This window comes from Strigops habroptila, chromosome 4 (genome assembly GCF_004027225.2).
Source record: "Strigops habroptila isolate Jane chromosome 4, bStrHab1.2.pri, whole genome shotgun sequence".
Classification (NCBI taxonomy): Eukaryota; Metazoa; Chordata; class Aves; order Psittaciformes; family Psittacidae; genus Strigops; species Strigops habroptila.
In genome coordinates this window covers 60,001,301-60,021,994 of record NC_046358.1, presented here as the reverse complement: position 1 = coordinate 60,021,994, position 20,694 = coordinate 60,001,301, and the positions used below count along the sequence as shown (strand labels likewise).

The 20,694-nt window shown below is 36.9% G+C and overlaps 1 protein-coding gene across 3 annotated transcripts in view; it reads left to right on the top strand.

The window, feature by feature from the left end:
- Positions 1-20,694, top strand: part of SPON1 (spondin 1) — a 258,133-nt gene that overhangs the window by 105,155 nt on the left and 132,284 nt on the right. For all 3 annotated transcript variants that reach the window (XR_003990959.2, XM_030482967.1, XM_030482966.1), the window contains exons 4-5: positions 18,890-18,963; positions 19,651-19,773. Coding sequence is in view for 2 of the 3 variants with exons in the window: in XM_030482967.1 (XP_030338827.1) it covers positions 18,890-18,963; positions 19,651-19,773 (197 nt within the window). In the remaining variant the exon portion in view is untranslated. The remainder of the gene's footprint in view (positions 1-18,889; positions 18,964-19,650; positions 19,774-20,694) is intronic.

The window sequence follows — 20,694 nt, the reverse complement described above, 5'->3', positions numbered from 1 at the left end:
AGCCTTCTTTTCACTTGCCTGTTGTATGCTAGGAACACTGTGCAGCTAAATCCAGTTATAGGAAGGTACACCGACTCCAGCATACCAGCTCTTGAAATTATTTCTGCAGATGGATGAGCTGGAAAAAAAGCATATCAGTTTGGGAATGGCCCCAGACACTGCAAGACAATTTTAAACACCTTGATTTTTAGAACGACCTAATGAAAATGGAATGCGTCATCAGGTGTCAGCATAGTCAGACTCATCACAGCACTAGGTACTTGAATGGGAATTTTTGCTATGTGGAACAAAGTTATTATAAAAAGATAAATCAACAGAATGCTCTTGAGTCTTACTTAGCAATAAGGATTCACTTGGCTGCCTCAGGATCTGTGCTAGCTTCAGAAGCTACCCAAAGCTATCAGCATGAGCAGGAAAGTGCTTACAACAATATTTTTCTTGCTTCTTACAACAATATTTTTCTTGCTTCTGTGGTTAAATATATCTATCTGGACCATTCTGAACTGTTACACTGTGTGCAGACTACTTGCTTTCATGTTCACAGTTCAACATCTTTTTATCCTGACTTACTTTCCCTCGTTTCTTGTCATTGATTGGACACTAAGGTGCCATGTAATAATATGGGAGGACCAGGTCATCGCCTTCATTTTCTGATAAAAATTTCTGTTCTAAAGCTTGTTTACAAGATTTCTGGGCACTTCATAAAGCATTTGCTTTCTAACATCTCTAAGTCGTCATTCAAAGTTCCTCAGCAGTGATGGAGAATCACTTCTTTTAGGCCACATCTAGCCCCAGATTCCTAGATTGGACTGGTTAGTTGGATTTCTCCAGATAAGGTATCTCTGAGCAGGTGGGTAAAGGTCTGACCCCTGTAATTGATGGAAAATGCAGAACAAATAGTTTTCTGGAAGTACTAGAATTTTTTTTATATATATATATAAAAAAATATTTATTTACTAGAATTCCATAGTATAATACAAGAGTGAAGAAAATATCGTAAATTATCTTAGCTACTCACATATTAAAATTTCATGGTAGGGAGAATCTTGTTAATATCCAAATTGATTCTATCTGTCAGCTGGTGCAGATCTCATGGAGTCAAGTATCGCTAGATTGTAATTATCTTTTCCTGCTTTAGCATTTGGTGTTTTTTGCTGAGTCTGAGATTAATTGTTAATGTAGTGAATGATGACCGCATGCAGATAAGTTGTATTCAATTTACCATTTAGAAAAGAAACCACAGTCCTCTGATTGGCTCCTGGAATAATTGAGTTCTCAGGCAATGGATGTGACTTGTATGGTAAATGTAACAAAAGTTCTTGCTGACAAGTTCTTTCTTTCTGCTATACGTATGTTTAAACAACCAACAAATTGAAACCGGGTATCTGTAAATAGTGTTTATTACCATTACTACTTGCAGAAACTACTGTATTTATCATAATATCTCTGCTGTTGGTTTCTAGAAATATTTTCTGAGCCATCTCCAGGGAAATGTTTTATAATTTTTGAGGAAAATTGTGAAACCTTTTTTTTCTGCATGTGTAACAATCTCCATGATTTTAATTACATTGGGGTTTGTTTGTATGTAGTCAGAGAGTAGAGGAATTTTAATACAAGAACTATGATATATTTAGTAGATCAAGCATGTATTGGCAAAATCTTTTAGGTAGTTGTGCTATTATAGCAAAGCTACCATACCTATGAGAACAGCTTCAGTGTTCCAACCCTAACTATTCTATGATTCTACGAATATTTGTAGTGTAAAAACAAACACCAAAAACTCCTGCTTGTTTGAATTGGATGTTGAGCCTGTTATTCAGTCTTTTCCATTTATCCTTTCAGTCTTCCTATACAATTGTCCAGATACGTGTCAACAATTTTACCTGACTGTTTATTAGAGTGCTAATGCTGGAGCAGTTGAGCACAGTTATAAAGCATTTACTGAAAGCTTTCCACTATGACTAAATATAATGGCCAAGGAGACACAGAGAATAATCTGCCTGCCTTGCCTAGCAAGAGCTTTTAGTAACAATTATATACAGTTTATGGAAAAATAGAAGATAACAGTTCTCATAAATAGCTATGTTGATTTTCCCAGTAGAATTAATGTCTTCTGCATGCAAATGATCAAAATTCCTGTGCTAATCTTTAAAGAAATACAAATCTTTATTTTCCAGTTAACCTCTTCTTGAGAGCAGCAGTAGCTTCTGAGCTTAATTTTTCATAGAGATAACAGCATAGCTTAATATTTCTTTGTGCATAGCTTAAATAAAATATTTTATGTAGACACTTTCTGTATTTCTGTACAATTAAGATAGAAATCTAAGATATCTCTATACATCCTAACAGTCCTTAGAACAAATGCAACCTTTGATATATAGAAAATGGGCAGTTTCTATATGCAATTCTTTTGACATGCTGTCATTTTCCCCCCATTCTTCACTTTTAGGAGCTGATGTAACAGAAATGTACACAGCTTTAAATGGCTAGGGGCATAGATTGGAAGTGAGTAGATTTGGGTCCATTCCTATTTTTCACACTGGGTTATTACACACAGCTCAACTCATTTTTCAATGCCTCTGTTTTCTCAAAATCAACTAGAGGCCAACGACTCTATAAAACACTGCAAGACAGAAATGATTGTGTTAAACTGTGACAGTTAGTATTGTACTATTCTAATTCCTTAAAAATAATTTAAATGTTTTCTTCATCCAGCTGTTTTATTATTCTTTAACCAAAAAAAGGACAAAAATTTAAACATTGCATTGGAGCTAACTGCACTATATTTCATTTTTTAGGCTAAACACCCACAGAGAGTTTACTTGTATTATGAAAAAAGAATAACCTGCATTCCTATACACCTTGTATATTTATAGCAGGTCTAATATTAGGTTGTAGAAATGCATATTTGCATTTTAATATACACAGTAGCAGCCCCTTGGATCTACTGACTAAACATATCTACATTTAAAACAGAAATCCGTTACACTTTCAGTTTCTCACAGATAGAATATTGTTTGTGTAACTTCACAATGGGAGCACATGAATTTGGAATGTTGTAAATGGATTTTCTTGTAATTTTGTGGTGTTCTGAATAATCTTTGTTACAGCACAATTGATGTAGTGATCCTATAGAATCTAGCTAGATTCATTCGTATGCTCTTTTGTTTCCAAGGGCATAGTGTTGCAAAGCAGCTTAATGGGTTTGCTTCTGGAAGAAGGGTTTACTTCTTCAGGAGCACAAAGCTATAGAAACACAATGTGGAAAAAAAGTATAAAGAGAGAATGATGGTCTTTTCTCTAGTGGTAGGGGGAATATAGTTATGGCTTTATTGTGGAAGAAACTTCTAACTGTTGCACACTGTACATTCAAAATGCCTACAATAATTTCATATTTAGAAAAATCAGTGTCATGGTACATTTTGAGGTACTTGGAATTAGCATGCAAGTACTCTCATTGGTCCATATGGTTATTATTTTGCACAAATTCTTGGTTTTTGTAAAACAAGCTTTTAACAAGAAAAATAAAAGTGTGGCAGTGGGGTAGGAATGCCAGCATTAGAACAGTACAACATGCTTCACAATAAGACACTGATATCAGTTCGCGTTCTGATCGTCGTTGAATTTTCTCCAGACTTTCTGGGGAAATCTGCAATTGAGATTAACTATTAGAGTTAACATTCAACACAGACTCTAACACAGAACTGATCAGAAGTCAACTGTATTCACATCTGGTACTTAGAGAGATAAATAGGATATTTAAAACTTTCGTTTTTATTTCTTAGAAATTATCCATGCTGAATTTCTTGGTCCTTCTAGATTGTCACCACTAGATTACTCCACTGGTGCCACCAGTAGGTTAAGGATACCTACTATGTGTTTAAATTGTGCACCTGCAAAAAAATCTCATGAAGTAGTATGTCAGGTGTAGTGCTGCTATACCTACATTATATAGATCTACTTTCTGATCCAAAGCTTGAAGATAAATAGGGAAGCCGTGGCAAATGATGTCAGAAGGGATTTTGGTGAAATACCCAGGTCTTTTACTGTCTGACAAAAGCATGACAATAGGATGAACTACAAGTGAGTTGCCCCTGTCAACTTCTTTTCTTCTTAGAGGTGGATGGAGCCTTGGCAGTCGCCATAAGAAAGTGGTGCCAATACTTACCTGTCATTGCTGCTGTTTTGCTAAAATGATTCCTCTGATGCCTCTTATTCTCAGGTGCTCTAACCCTCTTTTCAAGCCATGCCTTCTTTTCTGTAGGCTACTCAACCCCAGATCCTTCAGTCTTTACCCCCTTCTAGATATCTGATTGTTCTCATGAGCCTTGTCTGAACTGTCTCCAAATGATCTATATCCTTGAATTGTGGTGCCCAGAACTGGGCACTGTAATCCTACAGATGCCTTACATGACTCCATGTGGTCCTAGAGAAAGTGCTTCCAGCAGTGTTTGCTGCCTTTCATAAGAGAGCATTTACTAGACTTCCTTCATACTGCTATCAAATGCTTCTCTCATTTGCTTTTTCATTTCTGTCTTTGTACAAATAATTCCTCTTATCTAAAACTAGGACTTTGTGTTTAACGTTATTTGATTACAGCTTGATGATGTCTGCAGTCAAGACATTCTCTACTTGTGTTATTAATGAAAATATTGATATATGTGCATAGCCATACTGACCTTGAAATTCTTCAGTGAGTTACAGCTGAGTTCTAAACACATGAAAAAGCAAATTCATTTTGAACATAAGAATATTGTTGTCTAAAAAATCCTGCCATCTAATTCTGATGTAATTAATATGTAAGCATTTTTTTCTAAAAATGACAAAATCTGGGGTCTGCGTATTTAGAAATATAAGATTTATAAAAAAAAAACCCAAGAAAATTTTTTATTCAAGAGTATTTTTTATTGACAAAATTTGTGATGAAGGAGGATAAATGCTGTCAGAAGCACTCCCGCTTATTTTACAATTTATTTTACAATTACAAATTTTATTTTCCAATTACAATTACAAATTTTACAATTACATTTTACAGATGTTTAATTTGACTTCAATTCCATTGTCAATTTTTGAGGGTGAAACAAGGACAGGAAAGGAATAAAAATAATCATCGTAGTCATAATTTGATTTCCTTTCAAAACAAAGCAGAGTCACTATTGGTGACATGTCAAATATTTTCATTTTGTTTTATTGAATACTTAAAATCAGTGTGTTTTTTAACCACATGAATTGAAATTAAGCTTTCTCAGTGCATGGTATTTCATGTAAAAGAAGGCATTTATCTTATGTCAGGAACCGAACATGTTAATTTAATGTAGTATGTTACCTTTTTTAAATATTATTTATAAATCAAAATGTTATACTATTTCTACAGTTTATAGCTGAAGAGATTTATTCCTCTGTATTAAAACCGAGGCACCAGTGGGCCCACTGTCATACAAACATAATTCTGTTTACTGCAATATAATAGTATTCTCATTTCACACCATCAAAAGTGAAGGGCAAATTGGGTCCAGTAATGATGAAATGAGATAATGAAAGAGCTAAGTAACATGATGTGGTTAATTTTTAATTTTAGTAACCAATGATTTTATACAGTATGTGCCCTGTGACTAGGAGGCTTTAGTAAAAAGTGCTGTTAGAATATCTTGGCAAGATCCTCTGTTACTCAAAATGTTTATAGACCCAGACAAGAGAGATGAAATTAGCAGTGTATGGTCTCAATACTGCAACACTTTGGCAATTCTTGGATGTTACAAAGTCTAATTTAAATTAGTCGTAAAGATGGCACATCTTCCTTGTCATTTGCTCCTTTGTAATCCAATCTGTTCAGGTATTTCAGGGCTCTGTGCCTATATGAGGGTATACAATAAACATGCAACTAAATTAAAGAAGGTATATTGGGTGTGCTGATTTGTGTGAAATTTTGTGTGTTAGTAAAATATTTCTAGCATGCCAAGTTCAGTATCTGCTGAACTGTCTGCATGCCACAAGAATCCAGCACAGCTCTGCAGAGTACGTTTTACAGGTAAAATTTAAAGCACAACTGTATTTCAGTATGAAAGGCAAACAGCTGAATTAACCAAGTGTTGGATCTGGCCATCCTTACTTAGAGTGAATAGTTTTTAAATTCTCATGTGAATGTAAATATATTAACTGGAGACTCTTTAAGAGTGTTCAGAACCTGAACACTATTTATCTTAGTTCTTTTTTTCATATGAAGTGCCACTAAATCAGTTCTGATTTGTTTCCTTAAAGCAGTTGCTACATGGCTTACTGCAATTCTTTAGAAATTATGAAAGGAAAACAGCACCTAGAAAAAAAAATTGATCTTCATGTAAATTGATTGTTGAATTGATTCTTATTGTCTTTTTACTTACCTGGTTTGACAGTGTTTTGAAGGGGTTTGTGAAAGGATTGAAACATTAAATTCAACCAATAATTGGGTGGGCCATTCCTTTCTTTTTTCTTGCAGTAATTAGGTACCCACTTTTTCTGTCTTTTCTCCTTCATTAGACATGCATTAAGTATCTTTGCTGTCTGAATGCTTTCTGCACTGCTTTCCTGAATAAATAGATCTGTTGCTCAGTCAGTTGACTGCTTCAGCAGAATGTAGTTTGAAGTCTTGCAATGCACCAGAAAGCACGCTTGATTCCTTCAGTGGTTCCTGGGTTTTCATTTGCTGCAGAATGGATATAGGCTGCAAATGCCAGGGGCCTGTGTCTAGAGAAGGAATCAGCTCTGTTCGTTAGGGGGTAATGAGCTTGATGCTGGCTTACTGCGCATTGTATCTAGCCTGGTGATACCTTTAATATGTACTAACACCTCATTTAAACTCTACACGTTACCCATCATAAAGTTACTTGCCATACGTATCTCTGAAAATGGAACATATGCTTGCTTGGTACATAGGAAAAAGGTGTAATCTCTCATGATGCAATTGCCTTGCAGTTGTTTTTTTGAAGTAGATACACAATGAGACATGGAACTTGTCTACAAAATAGAAAAATGTTCCATACTGCAGAGATGATGCCATCTACTGAGATGCCATCATTTCATGATTGTTCATCAGAGTTAATTTAGATAACAAATACTAATGAACATCCATTTATCTAATTGCTCTGAATAAATTGTGGACAAAACATTGTTTTCAATACAGTGAAGAAACTCAAATAGCTCTTCATTCTTCCCACTTTTATAGTATTTGTCTGCATTTTCGCTGCACATAGTTCTACGCAGAAAGTACTAAATCTGTTCAGGCAACTAAATAAAGGTAAACTCATGAACAGGAAGCAAATTTCACAGATGCTCAGTAATGTGTATTATCAGTAAGCCATTGGGTTCGGCAAGAATAGTTTTAAGTGCTGTCCTTATAATTTTCTAGTTTTCCGGTGGCTACTCATGCACCAGATGAAATTCAGGCTGTGATTGTCTTCTGATTAAGCGAAACTGAAGTTGGTAATTGATTTCAATAGAAGGTTGGTCAGTTCTCAATGGAATGTCATCTCACAATCAACAGCAGCATAAGATTGCAGGGCACATCTATGTTTTCAAAACACCTTCAACATCATTGTGTGTTTTAATTTTCAGAGCATGTATGTTTTCTGCCTCTCCGTGTGAATGCTTGGTTGTAGCAAATAACTGCCTGCTATGAAAACCAAAGTCAGATTGGTATCTTCTGGTTTTGTCTTGAAGATCAGGAGATTTGTTTTCTTTGTTGTTTCAGTTTTGAAATCTAAACCAGCTACCGGCAGAGTTCGAATTACACTGCTGGTGTGTCAATCACAAAACCAGAATTGCTTCACCTATTTCCCATACACAATACTGGAGCAGCAGCCCTGCATGTCTCTACAAGTCTGATCCCTTGCTCTATTTCCTCCTGTGTCTGTAATCACGCTTAGTGTATGTCAGTTATCCACATTCAAACATTTCCTTCTCAGAGTTTCTAATGAAATTAATCTAATTAGCTGCACTTTTGTTCCACATAAAACTTGGTAGTGCTGGATTCTATTTCCTAGACTATGCCTGCTTCACAAAGCTGCTAATATTAATATGAAGGGTAATTCATTGTCTTAATCCTTCCATTACTACTTACTGCTGTTCACAGTGCTCCTTTAACAGTGCTATTTGTGTGCTCTCCTTGTGCTGATGATTGAGGGAGATAGACTGTAGTTTTTCCTTAATCCCTGGTCCTTCATGCATAGTTGTAATCACTTCCTCCATGAAATGATGACTTTTATCCAGATCAACAAGATTTCAAGAGCCCCAGTGAGGCAAAAGGCTTCTTGATACTGTTGAGGTTTTTTCCTCTCCCTGCTGCTGAATGTTGTTTTATAGAAAAAGCTTCAAACCAACCACCTTGAGAAGGAATCAGTCACCTCCAATGAGGTTCATTATCCCATACAGTTTTGGGGAGCCAATTGTCTATAATATGTGGATGTAACCACATATATGTAACCACATCCACAATTCTCAGCAAAGAAAGAGGACTAGACTTTGTTCTTGCCTTCCTATGCATATCTTGGACATTTTTTGATCCTTTTGCTAACACTTCTTTCAGTACCTTTCAACATTGTTATTTCCTTAACTGTAAGAGTATTTTTCTGATTTTCATGTAGCATGGTTAGCAACTCCTTCTCCATTTACTTTCTTGGTCCTTTTGTTCTGCTGTGCTCCAGTAACAGCGGTTACTGCACATTTCACATGTCCCAGGTCTGTGCTGCTTTAGCTGCTGAATATTGCTTATCATCCCATTCAGCTTCCCGATCCTTACTCCTTTGAGCCTTTAGACACCTAATTCACAACTGATCCCCATGTCAGTTTTCATGCTTATGAATCTCTTTTGCATCAATCCTTATTAAAAAATAGCTCTGTCACCCAGCCTTTACCTTCTCCTAATCTACTCAAACATCCAATATTGTGTTCCCTTCGCACAATAATCTGGGTCAGGTAAAGTCACAAGGGACTCAGCTTTTAGTTGTCTTTAAACTTCAAGCATTACTGTGGTCTGTTTGCAAGGCTGACCTGCTTAGAGTTGTCTCCTTCAGCTTCAGTGCATGCATGCCCTGCTCACTGTTTCCATCAATATACTTTGAAATTCCACCAGTAAGCCAAAGGTGATTTCTGCTGTAACTTTGTACTGAATTTCTTCAAAATCTTCCTCAGTCCCATGTGTAGGTGTTGTCTGTAAATGACTGGGCATTGACCTTCTGTTCCCATATTGAGTAGAGCATAATAAAAGAGATCAGGTTACTCAACCTGTCTGAGGCTGATCTGTTTTTTGTTGACATTAATGTCCATGGAACAATAGAAGTATTGGAAGCTCTGTGCTTTCTGTCAATGATCCTGGCAGAATATACTTTAAAGGCAACTTCTTATTTACATCATTCATAGGGGCAGTACATGTGAATGTTTCATTTTTGCATTGTCCAAGCAGCTGCTAAGCATTCCCAAACATAGAATGAAGAGCACAAATGTGGTATTGATATTTTTATTTATTTATGGGCTACTGGGGCCAGCTTGTTTTTCTGATCTGTTGTAGCAAAACTGCTACTAGTGCTGCTGGTGTGGCAGCTAATCAGACACAAGGAGGTTATATTCAATTTGACATTTCAAGAACTGAAGCAGGAAGAGTAAAACCCTGCTATACAGGCTCCCTGCATTGCTTTCTCTGAAAATCTACCTATACAAGTTTTGCAATGATATCAGTTACAAATCCTTACTGCAAATAATTTTTGGAAGCAGAACAACTTCATGAACTAAAGACTCTACCTGACATTGTCCTCAGCCATAAACCTGTTGCAGCAGATGTTGAACAAAGAGGAGAAGCTTGATGAAAACCTCCCTAATGATGTAGAATAACTTCATGGATTAATTTGATCATTCTTTTATAACTGTATGTTGCATGAACAGAGTGGTCTTTCAGCTATTTCTGAAATACAATTTGAATCTGCCTTCTTCCCATATACTGTCTCTTAGAATGAGGAAAGTGGAAAAGTTACAGATCAGTACCCTCTTATCTTGATTGAGGTAATGGGTTCAAACTTAGACAGGGGAAGTTTAGATTAGATATAAGGAAGAAGTTCTTTACAGTGAGGGTGGTGAAGCACTGGAATGGGTTGCCCAGGAAGGTTGTGGATGCTCCATCCCTGGCGGTGTTCAAGGCCAGGTTGGACAGAGCCTTGAACCACGTGGTTTAGGGCAAGGTGTCCCTGCCCATGGCAGGGGGGTTGGAACTAGATGATCTTAAGGTCCTTTCCAACCCTTACGATTCTATGATTCTATGATTCTATGATTCTTTCATTTCTCTGCACTCATGTCTTCCAGCCTAACCAGGCAGTATATCCTGGCATGAGCTGTCTGAATATTTGGTAAGCTGCAGTCTCAGCAGAAAAGCCCAGGTAGGAGAGATTCAGATGTGACAGGTATTAATTCTTGAAAGCTGAAACATGTGTCTCAGCCACGCTATGTCTCCTCTGATGGTTTCAGATCCAGTTCCAGTGGATTTGTGGTGACAGACTTAACTTCAAGTAATAAAGGTACTGCATCAAAATTACACTACACTAGGCAGATATATTTGTAATTTTAAGGTCTCTTTTAAGAGTAGTATTAAGCATTTTAATGTCAAATGAAATTATCTTAGTTTCAGTGAGTATTAATTCATTGTGGCACATTAACCTGCAAGCTCCTGTCAACTGAAATGAGATGAAGATTTTACTTGATTGGAAAACATCAAACACTTTACTCCAATCTGGATTCCTGCTACTGAATACCCAGTAATCAGTATTTCACAAGTGGGTGGACCTGGTTAGGGTGTTTCTCTGACATATTTTTGTCTGTACAAGCAAATAATTCAGTACATTGCTAGTTGACACCTCTTCCAAAGCAATAGCTGGAGAATGACAGCTCTGACACTTTTGGGTTTTATCTACAAATTTTCTTCCTTCCTTCCTGAATTCCCTACAGATATTAAAGATTTAGAACAATTTTTCTAAAGTTTTGGGGAATTTTTTTAAGCTTCATTGACTGGCCAATTATGCTGATGTTTAGCTTTTACTTATTTTTCTTTTTTAATGTAATATAGAAAAAAAATGTTGGTTTTGGGATGGGGTGGTTTTTTTTTATTTTTTATTTTTTTTTCATCCCCCCGCCTGGAGTGGGTGCAGGTGGCTTGACAAGAGCGGGGAATATGTGTAGGATATAAAGATTAAAAGAAATGTTGTAAAAGGGCAAATATGTTTTTTACCGTCAGCAGTCCACACTTGCTGTGCAATAATGGCAAGATCAGCAGAGGTCAAATAGTGACAGCAAGGAGCTCGAGCACTGGTGAAGAATAGCACATGTGGGAAGGTTTGAAATGCGACCTTTGCCGGTGCAGTTCATTTTTTGCCATATAAAGTAGGTAAGGCAGACTAGAGACTGAAAAGGGGGGCAGTGATTGCCTCTTTTCTTGCTTCTCTTGAACAGCCAGAGGAATCAGGTCTTTGACAAGTGGGTGAGTGTTAAACAGGTTGCACAGACCTTTTAAGCAGAAATAAAAAAATGCTTGATAAGTTTTATTTGTTGTTTTCATTTTTTTTGTTTTGATTTTAGGATTTATTAGTTAATACACAAATGCAGTGCATCAGTTCTTATCACAAGTTAGCTCAGTGAATACAGCTATCAGATTGTATGACTTTGGGCTCACTAGCTTGATAAAAACGATATTCCCACCTTTGATAGGTTGTTTCCATCTACTCTACAAAACCAGTAGTCGGAATAACGAAATAAATATATTCTCCAACCATCCAGTCCTATCCAATCTTTTCTGGCTTTTCTTTACAGTATAATTTATAATGCCTCGTTTTGAAATTCAAGGAGATGGTACTTGCTGCAAAAAATGGTGGCTAGCAAAATACCTGGTGAAGATACAGCCCACAAAGAGCAATGGGCTTTAAGCAATACAAAATTTGCCCAAGAGTCCTAGACAAACTTCTTTCATCTTATTTGCTTTTGTTGTTTTGGATTCTCCTTTTCCCCCTCGAGTAATAGGTGTAATGTACATGTCAGAAATACTTTTGTCAGTATGAGTTTTTATCCTGAAGATTTTAGATTTAATATTTATGTCTTGTGGTCATTCAAGCAAAGAACAGAGAGATTTTCTGAGGACAAATACAAGATAGCAGCATATATAATTGTGTTTTCCCTTAGAGCTTTTTGTTGTATTATACATGACGGCCAAATCAGTCCTGAAGTCAGTGAGCTCCCATGGGTGCGTGTGGTGGTAGACCTGAGTATGATATAAAGGACAACCAAAAGGATTTTGAAGCTGTAGCAAATTTGTAAGACAAGTTTGGAGTACTTTGCTCATGCTGTGGGATTTCTCTCCATTGTATTTTCTTACAGTATGGGTAAAATGCTGGAAAATAAAAGACTGAAGAGGGATATTCTGGGTGTATATGTGTGCATTGAATATTTTAGAAGAGAGCAGCTTTTACTTATTTATTTATTTTTTCATCTGACTAATCTATTACAGAAAAAGCAGTCATCCTGTGCAGGGATGTAATTGTTGAATTATGGCAACATTGATAAATTTCACATTAATATTACTGTTATTTATCTAGCATCAAATATCAAGTCTTGTTGGTTTGCTCCAACTGTGTTAACAAGTTACTTAAAAACAAACATACCCAACAAGCAACAACAAAACCCACACCATCTGTGTTAGCTTCTAAGTTAGGCATCCAGAAAGAAATAACTTCATTCTAGTTGTTAATAGTACTGACCCGTGCCAATGGTGGCTGATGACAAAATTAGATTCTAGTGTAGATGGCGCTTGTTCTTTGGTGAGTCTGGGCATTCTTTGCTAGTTGAAAATTATTTCGGAGAATGTTGTTGTCAAATACCCTTCCAGTGTAAAAATTGCTGGGCATCTGATGGCTAAAGTGTTCTATATGCTTTCAGAGGAAATTTAATTTATTTTTAAAAAAAGTCTTCTAAATATTAGAAGGAAAAGTAAGTGTTCTTGGTAAACTTCTAGGAGTTTGTATGTTTCCTTGTCAGTGCTTGACAGAAATGTATGGTTGGTTTTTTTTGTAAGACGTCACAAAAGGAAATGGAATGAGTATGTCCTAAATAAAGCATCAGAATAATGGCATCTACTAACACCAACAAAATTACAGTAGATGTGTGTGGTTTTCACCTCTCTTTCTAGTGATAAGGTAAATGGTACGTTCAGAAATCATTTGTCTCCAAAGAATAAAACAACCAAAAAAGCAAATGAGCTTAGTGTTCTGTTGAGTATAATTGTTCTTGGTCAGTTTCTGGGGTGGTAAACAACTTCTAATAATGTAATTAAATCAGCAAGGCATGGAATAGTTAAACAAAATAATTCTGATGGCTAGAGGGGCAAGACAAGGTTAACTTGTAAGTAATATAGAGCAAAAAAAGTTTATTTTCTGCAATCCAGTGATTCGTGATGATTTCTCAATATCCAGGTGAAACTTAGGGTATCCTTACCAGTTCTGGCAAAACCTGTTTTATTAAAATGTAACTCTAACATTTTACTTAGCGTGTTTGATGTAAGCTTAAAAAATGTCATAGTAACAGTTCATATAGATCCTCTTCTTACTTCTCTTGTCACATCATTGCACCCACAGAGGCAACTTAAACTAAGAGTATTTCTGTTGATGCTGGGATTTGACAAAAAGAGTGAGGAAGATGATCTAAAGCTGTTTCTATGGAAGAAAGAGATAAAAAAAAAAACCCCATACCAAACCATCAACTCTGTTTCTGGTATGACTTGAAGCATTCCCAAAGCTGCACTGAATTTTTATGATCTGTGACATTTCCTGATTGTCAATATCCCAAATGCAATTTATGTGACTTTAGTAGAGCTTTTCACAGCAGGATGGTACAATTGTTGTGGAACTGTGCTGCAGAGGGACCTTCTTGTGCCAGGGAAGTCCTTCAGGGCAGGTCTACCTCCCCTCATGCTCAGATGTGGTCTGACCAAACTGAGACAGGACAGAGATTCTGATCTGCATATATCCAACCAACAGCACTCTGAAGTAGTATTGCCAAAACAAATGTTACAGAATCTACTCGATATTCCTTGATTTTGCTGAGAGAACTACAGAACAGAAAGAATAACGCTTTGGGGAGTTTGTTTTTATAAATAAAACCAAGTGCTGCTAGGTGTATAAATGCCTGTAACAATCAGTTTTGCTCCTTAGTTTGGTGATGGAAAGGCTTTAACATAAATCCAGAAGTGTCACTTTGAAGAAAATGGGAAACAGATTTTTGGAGACATATGTGTTTCTTTTTTCTTTTTTATTCCTGCATGCTGACAGTCAAAGAAAGAAAAAAATCAATTAAATATCCACTTCAATATGTTAATATGTAGGGGAAAGCAAATGGATCTCCCCTCCCCTTTTCATAAAGTTCAGACAACACTGGATTTTGGAGCTGGTGGGAAGGATTCATGCAGATTAAGCTGATGTGTATCTTGTGTAAAGTCTTAAAAGCTTTCTTAGCTCTCTGTCAAAGTTAGCCTCGCGTTGTTAAGCTGGTTTCTTAAGGCTCAAAATCAAAGAAACAATCTTTAGTCCAAATCAGAACTTTTATAGAGGAATAAAAATTATGTCCAAAAAAAAAAAAAAAAAAAAAAAAGAACAAGGGAACAAAAGGTGGTGATAAAACATAGGCAATACACTGATCAGATGCTTGGGTATGTCTTCAGTCTAGAAGCTGATTACTAAAACAAATATTTTAAAATTTATCTAATATGGTTTCTGTCTGAGCATTTGTAAAATTGCGTGCTGGTATTTATGCAGGCATCTAACATAACAATACTGTTCCACTTAGAATCAGTCACAAAACTCCCATTTAGATTATTGGCTCTGTCTATAATTTCAAACACGGCTGAAAAGACAACAACTCAGAAAGCTGTGAAGCTTTTGTTGTTAGAAAAGGAACTGTTCCCACGACATTTCACAGTGACAGGCTAACTGCGGCAAAAAGAATAATATAAGTACACTTTCAGCTTCAAACAATTGTTCTATGTTTTATTTCTAAAATAACTGCTTCTCAGATTAAATACTCATAATTAATTCTCAGATTAAATACTCATAACATGTTATCTGCAGATTTGGGAGCTCCTTTATCAAGCAGCTGATTTCCTGTTTGTTTGGATTTTCTAAGTGGGATTTTGTTTGGGGTTTTTTTGAGTAAGCTGTGGCAAATCTGTTCTTTAAAATTATGTTTAAAGCACAGAATCATAGAATACTTGAGGTTGGAAGGGACTTCTGAAAGTCATTTATTTCACCTGACTGCTTGAAGTAGGTGCTGTTACATCAGGTAGGTTGAGTAGGTTGCTGAGGCATCTGATCAAGTTTTGAATGTCTCCAGGGGTGGAGATTACACAAACTGTCTAGGCAGCTTATTTCAGTGTTTGATCACTTTGACCATCCTTGTGGTAGGAAAGATTTTCCTTGTATCTGCTTGACATTTTTTGTGTCCACACTTGTCTGTTGCCTTGCATCCTGCCACCGTGCACTTCTAAGAAGCATCTGGCTCTACCTCTTCTATATCTTTCCAATAGGTAGTTGAAGCCAACAAGCAGTAAGATCCTTCCTTTTTACTTTTTTCTCTCAGCCTCTCCTCAAACATCATGGGCTCCATTCCTCTAATCATCTTAATGGCCCTTCACTGGCGTTCCTCTAGTAATGTAGAGTCTTTCTTTAACTGGGCAGCCCAAAACTGGATGTAATACTCCAGATGTGGTCTCACAATTACCAAATGGAGGGAAAGAAATCCCATTCCTCTACCAGGTTACTAGGCTTTTGCTAAAGCCCCAGGAGGCTGGTCGCTCCTGACTCGGCAGCATTGGCATTCTGCTGACTCATGGTCAGCTTGTCCACCAGAACCCCCAAGGCCTTTTCTGCAAAGTTGCTCTCTGGCTAGCTGGTGCCCGTACTGGACTGTTGTATCTGCATTATTCCATCCTATGTGCAAGAATTTGACTTTTCATGGGGTTCATGCCAACCCATTTCTTAAATCTGTTGGGAATCTGCCCAAGTAGTAGCCTTCCCTCCATCATGTCAACTGCTCCCTCAATTTAGTACCATCTGCAAACTTGTTGAGGTTGCACTCCACTCCCTCATCCAGGACATTAATGAAGAAGCTATTCCTACTATCAGTCCTGGAAGATGGCTGCTGGTAACTGACCTCTATATAAGAAATTAAAGCATCTTGATAATGTGTGAGTTGTGACAATGCTTATACATTTTAGCTCAGATTGCTGTTACTTTGCATTTCATTGATCATTATACATGATTTTCCAGTTGTATGCTGCAGTGTTTGCAAAACCATGATTGATGGTGTATAAAAAATTGTATGTGATTCAGTGAGTCTGTGTGCAAGTATTGGTTCTCAGTTGCAGTGTAGCACCCAAAAAGTCTTTAAAGTTGTCTTTGGTTTTCAATGCGAAGACTGGAAAAACTAAGGTAGCGTGCCACTGTCACAGGCTGGCCATCTGGCTTGTATTCTTGCCAGCAGTTCTTTTGGTGGTTTTGTTTGTTTCATTTTTCCCCTTGTTTCCTGCTAGAAACTTTGAAAAAGATTTATCAGAAAGCTTTCATTCTGCTTCTCACATACTTGGTCAGTCTCTTCTGGCACTTTAAATTGCCTCATGATAGTTCTCATATTAATATGAAAGACAGATTTCATTTACTTTCTATTATTTGCTACAGGCTTATATTTATCCCTAGTGTAAACACTGCCTTATAAAGATGAGACCTAGGAGTTCCCCTTCACCAAATACTGGCAGACCATGCCCTTGCTTTTTGTAAACATCAGTCTTGCTCTTCTCTGTTTCATGCTGGTTTTTCACAGCCTTGGTTGGTGGCCTGTATTCTCCTTTACCACATCTTCCTTTAGGAGTTGCCAGCACTATTATGGATGGGAGCAAGCTGTAGTTTTTGTACCCTTTCTGGTTTGATCTAGCTTAGAGAAGTTTACAAAACCCACTTACGCTCCCAGGTGTTTTACAATGTGAAATAAAGTGTTCCTTCCTTTCCTAATCTAGCCTTGTACCTTGGCAAAGAAAGCACAGTAAAATTGTATCTTTATTTTGGTAACTTTATGGAGTGGGACAATGTTCAAGTTCCCAGTCAGCTTTCTAAAAACCTGAGAAGGATTTTGTTGGGTATAGCTTCTGAGCTGGATGGAGCTCTGGTCTGGTCATGCTTATCATCCTCTGTACTTGTTGGTAGGGGCAGCAGGTGCATGTGCCCCAGCCAAAGGCCCAACCAAAGCCTTGGCCAAATCTTACCAAATCTTCCCCTGAGACAGGATCCTGGGAAAACTCCCCTGTGCGCAGCTCCTGTCCCGTCCACACGGTGGCGCTGGCCGTGCAGGGGCAGGAAGCAGGTCCTGAGCCCATGGGGTACGTGACCATGGTTGGTCACGGGTCAGACTGTCCCAGGGTGTGAAGGAGCCCCCGAGGCAGCCATTCTGAGCCGCTGCTCCTCAGAGCAGAGCTCCTGCAGCCGGGGGCTCTCCCTGGGGCTGGGAGCTCCTCGAGGTGAGTGATTGCACACCTTGGGTCATTGGACATTGACTGTGAGAGCAGCAGTGTAGTGGCGAGTCCTTGTGACACCCCACATGATGTTTTTTTTTCTCACTTCAACTGGTATGAGTGAGAAGTAACTCAAGTTATCACAAGATAAATATTTGACTGTAAAGTTAAAGTAAGACAAGAATCTGGCCCTTGCCATGTACAGTTTTAAATAGGAGTGATGGTGCAACACGTTGCTGGAAGAACATGCTCTGTTACTGATAAACACACAATGTCAGCTCCCAAAGAACATTCTCCTCAGAAAACTTTCTGTCCAAAGAATGTCTTTGAATTTAGCTAAATTCCATTTTCTTATAGAAAGAAGATGCAAGTTTACATGCAAATTAAATTTTTATAGTTAAAAAATAGTCAAAGAAGCTAGTTAAGTTTGTTTAGGACTGGAAGGGGTCACCCGAGCCATTTGAACCTATTTTCCAGTTGATTGTTGGTTTTGATGTTTACCATATGGTGGTTACATGACCCTAATCATCAAGGAGAACTTGGATTTGGTGCTTTGCTGACTTGAAGATCTTTGATGCAAAATTCAGTTTATGTTCTCTTAGATGGGAGGCTAAAAATCAGCTGAATTTCAGCTGTACCATTCCAGCTGTGAAAAATAAACCTGCATGGTTTTCCCTGGATCGTTTTCAGGTTCAGCCTCCCTCCCCTCCCCCCACTGAGGCTCACAAACTCATGTTTTTCATAAGTCTTAATAAATTATTCTGCATTTAAGTACTTGAAAGTGGCTTGTCTTCTGGAACCTTCGAATTGCTTTTAAAGACTTCAGATTATGCTACCCCTTTTTCTGTGTTACTTGCACTGAATTGCTGTCATATATCAAAAGTACTTGTCTCTTCAGAATGCCATGTCATTTCCTACAAACAGCTGCTTGCTTTAGCTATACTATTGTTTCTGAAATTGAACATTATTTCAGTATTTCAATTAAGATTTGATTGAAATATTGAATATTCAGTTGACCATCATGCATTTCAAGAGCAGAGATCTTCACCCTGTGACTATGATCACCTCTCTGAAGGTAATAATATTCCAAGATTCTGTAAAATGTGATGAAATTCAAATGCAAGTTGAATTAAAAATATCCTATCTGTACTCCTGTATATATGTATATGTATACTCCTGTATATGTGTATTGTCAGAAGAGGGAAATATGCCTAGATCTTAGCAGTCCAGTTTTGTCCTTTTGCTACTTTATCATGAATTTTCTTCTTCCTTTAAGGAATAAATATATTTAAAGCTTTTTTTTTTTCTTTCTTTTTCTCTCTCTCTTTATAGGGCCAGTATTGTGCAGAAGCGCATAATTTATTTTCAGGATGAGGGTTCTCTCACCAAAAAAATTTGTGAACAAGGTAAAGTAAAACATCTTTCTGACATCCTTGTTGTGTTCTACGTATTTCTCTTAACTCATTATTTCCAACTAAAATTTTTAGACCTTGAACGGTTCTATCCAGGTTCTAATTTGGGATCTTCCATTCAATTATGTTCTTTCTTATCACATATACTGTTACTTCTACAGTTTTCCTTGCCTGCCCCTAAATGTGATACTTGCAGCTTTTTATCTGGTCTTCATGTGAAACCCATTTGTTTTCAGGGCACTTAATTTGTTGAATCCTGGCCTATCCCATCCTTTCCTAAACCTAAGTATTGCAGTTGGTTATTGCTTTGGCAATAAATTTGCTTTACTATGTGTTTTCACCATCCAGAAAATTAAAGCCTATTATATTTTGAGATCAACTGAGGTTTTTTCCATATCAGATAAGAACTAGAAACGAATCTATTTCAAATCTGAGGATGACTGAAATAGTAGTGCCTTCTTATTTAAAAATGCAAATTTCAGTCATTACATCCACTTATTTATAAGATCCAGGTATTTCAGGGTTCTGGTTTAAGCTAGTGTAGCCCAACTTAAAAATAAACAAAAAAATGATGTGTTTAAATCACGTTTATTTCCTGTAGCATTTATTATGTCAACATTGCTGTCATCTGCTGAGTTTGAGTTGTATCCGTTTTCAATGGATATGTTGCTGCTTTTTCAGACTCAGCCTCAGAAGGTGTAACTGACAAACCAATTTTAGATTGTTGTGCATGTGGAACAGCCAAATACAGGCTAACTTTTTACGGAAACTGGTCAGAAAAAACACATCCCAAAGATTTTCCACGTGAGTATTATTCTTTCACTATTGTTGTACCATATAGGGACTGTGAAGAGTGTTGAAGCCTGTTGTATGACACACTACTTATTTACAGCTAGCAGTGCAAATTATGACATATATAGAATATACACATATATAACTTTCAGTATTGAAAATCCATGGATCTTTCTGTGAATGCTATCTGTTACAAATAAATTCTATTGATTTGTCTAATATTTTGAATGGACGTGTGTATGAGATCGCAATTTCAAGATTTCTTTGTGGTAGAAAGGTTAGTTTTTCTGGCTTATAATATACAGTTAGGAAATGAGATTTTGAGAAAAAGGATGGACCATGGATGGACTGCACACTGACATTTTAATATTACAACCATGCCAATCTAGCCAGTATGTTTTCCTTCAAAGTCTTTTAGAAAGATTCCAGTTAGTTTTGCTGAGCCCTGAACCTTGCTGACCAAGGACACTAATTAGACATGTAAACCTTTATAATATTGTCTTCTTTGTCTTCGTTGGTTGAATAGACAGATAAAATACAGATTCTGAGTTTTGCTTGTCTGAGTTTTTTAAGTTTCTGAACTACAGAATCAGTATTCTTGTTGCAGTAGCCCAAGTAACTGTAAAGAGCTAAAGTTACAAAAACATGTATTATGCATTTGTTCTTCCATTACTGACTCCACAGTCTGTGGTAATAAAGGTTAGGAAACAATTTGAGAGCATGAGTGTCATTTTACTGGTCTTTAAACTTTGTTCTGTTGTCTGTGGCTGATATTCATTATATAGACTTCATATGTCAATTATAACTCAAATACAGTTTGTGTGTTAGTCATCTCAGGGTCTTAACAGCCTAAGCAGTATTGCTTATGTTGAGTCTCATACATTTTAGTCAAACGCAGCATTGTTCAAATATTATTTGTCAGCATAATACATG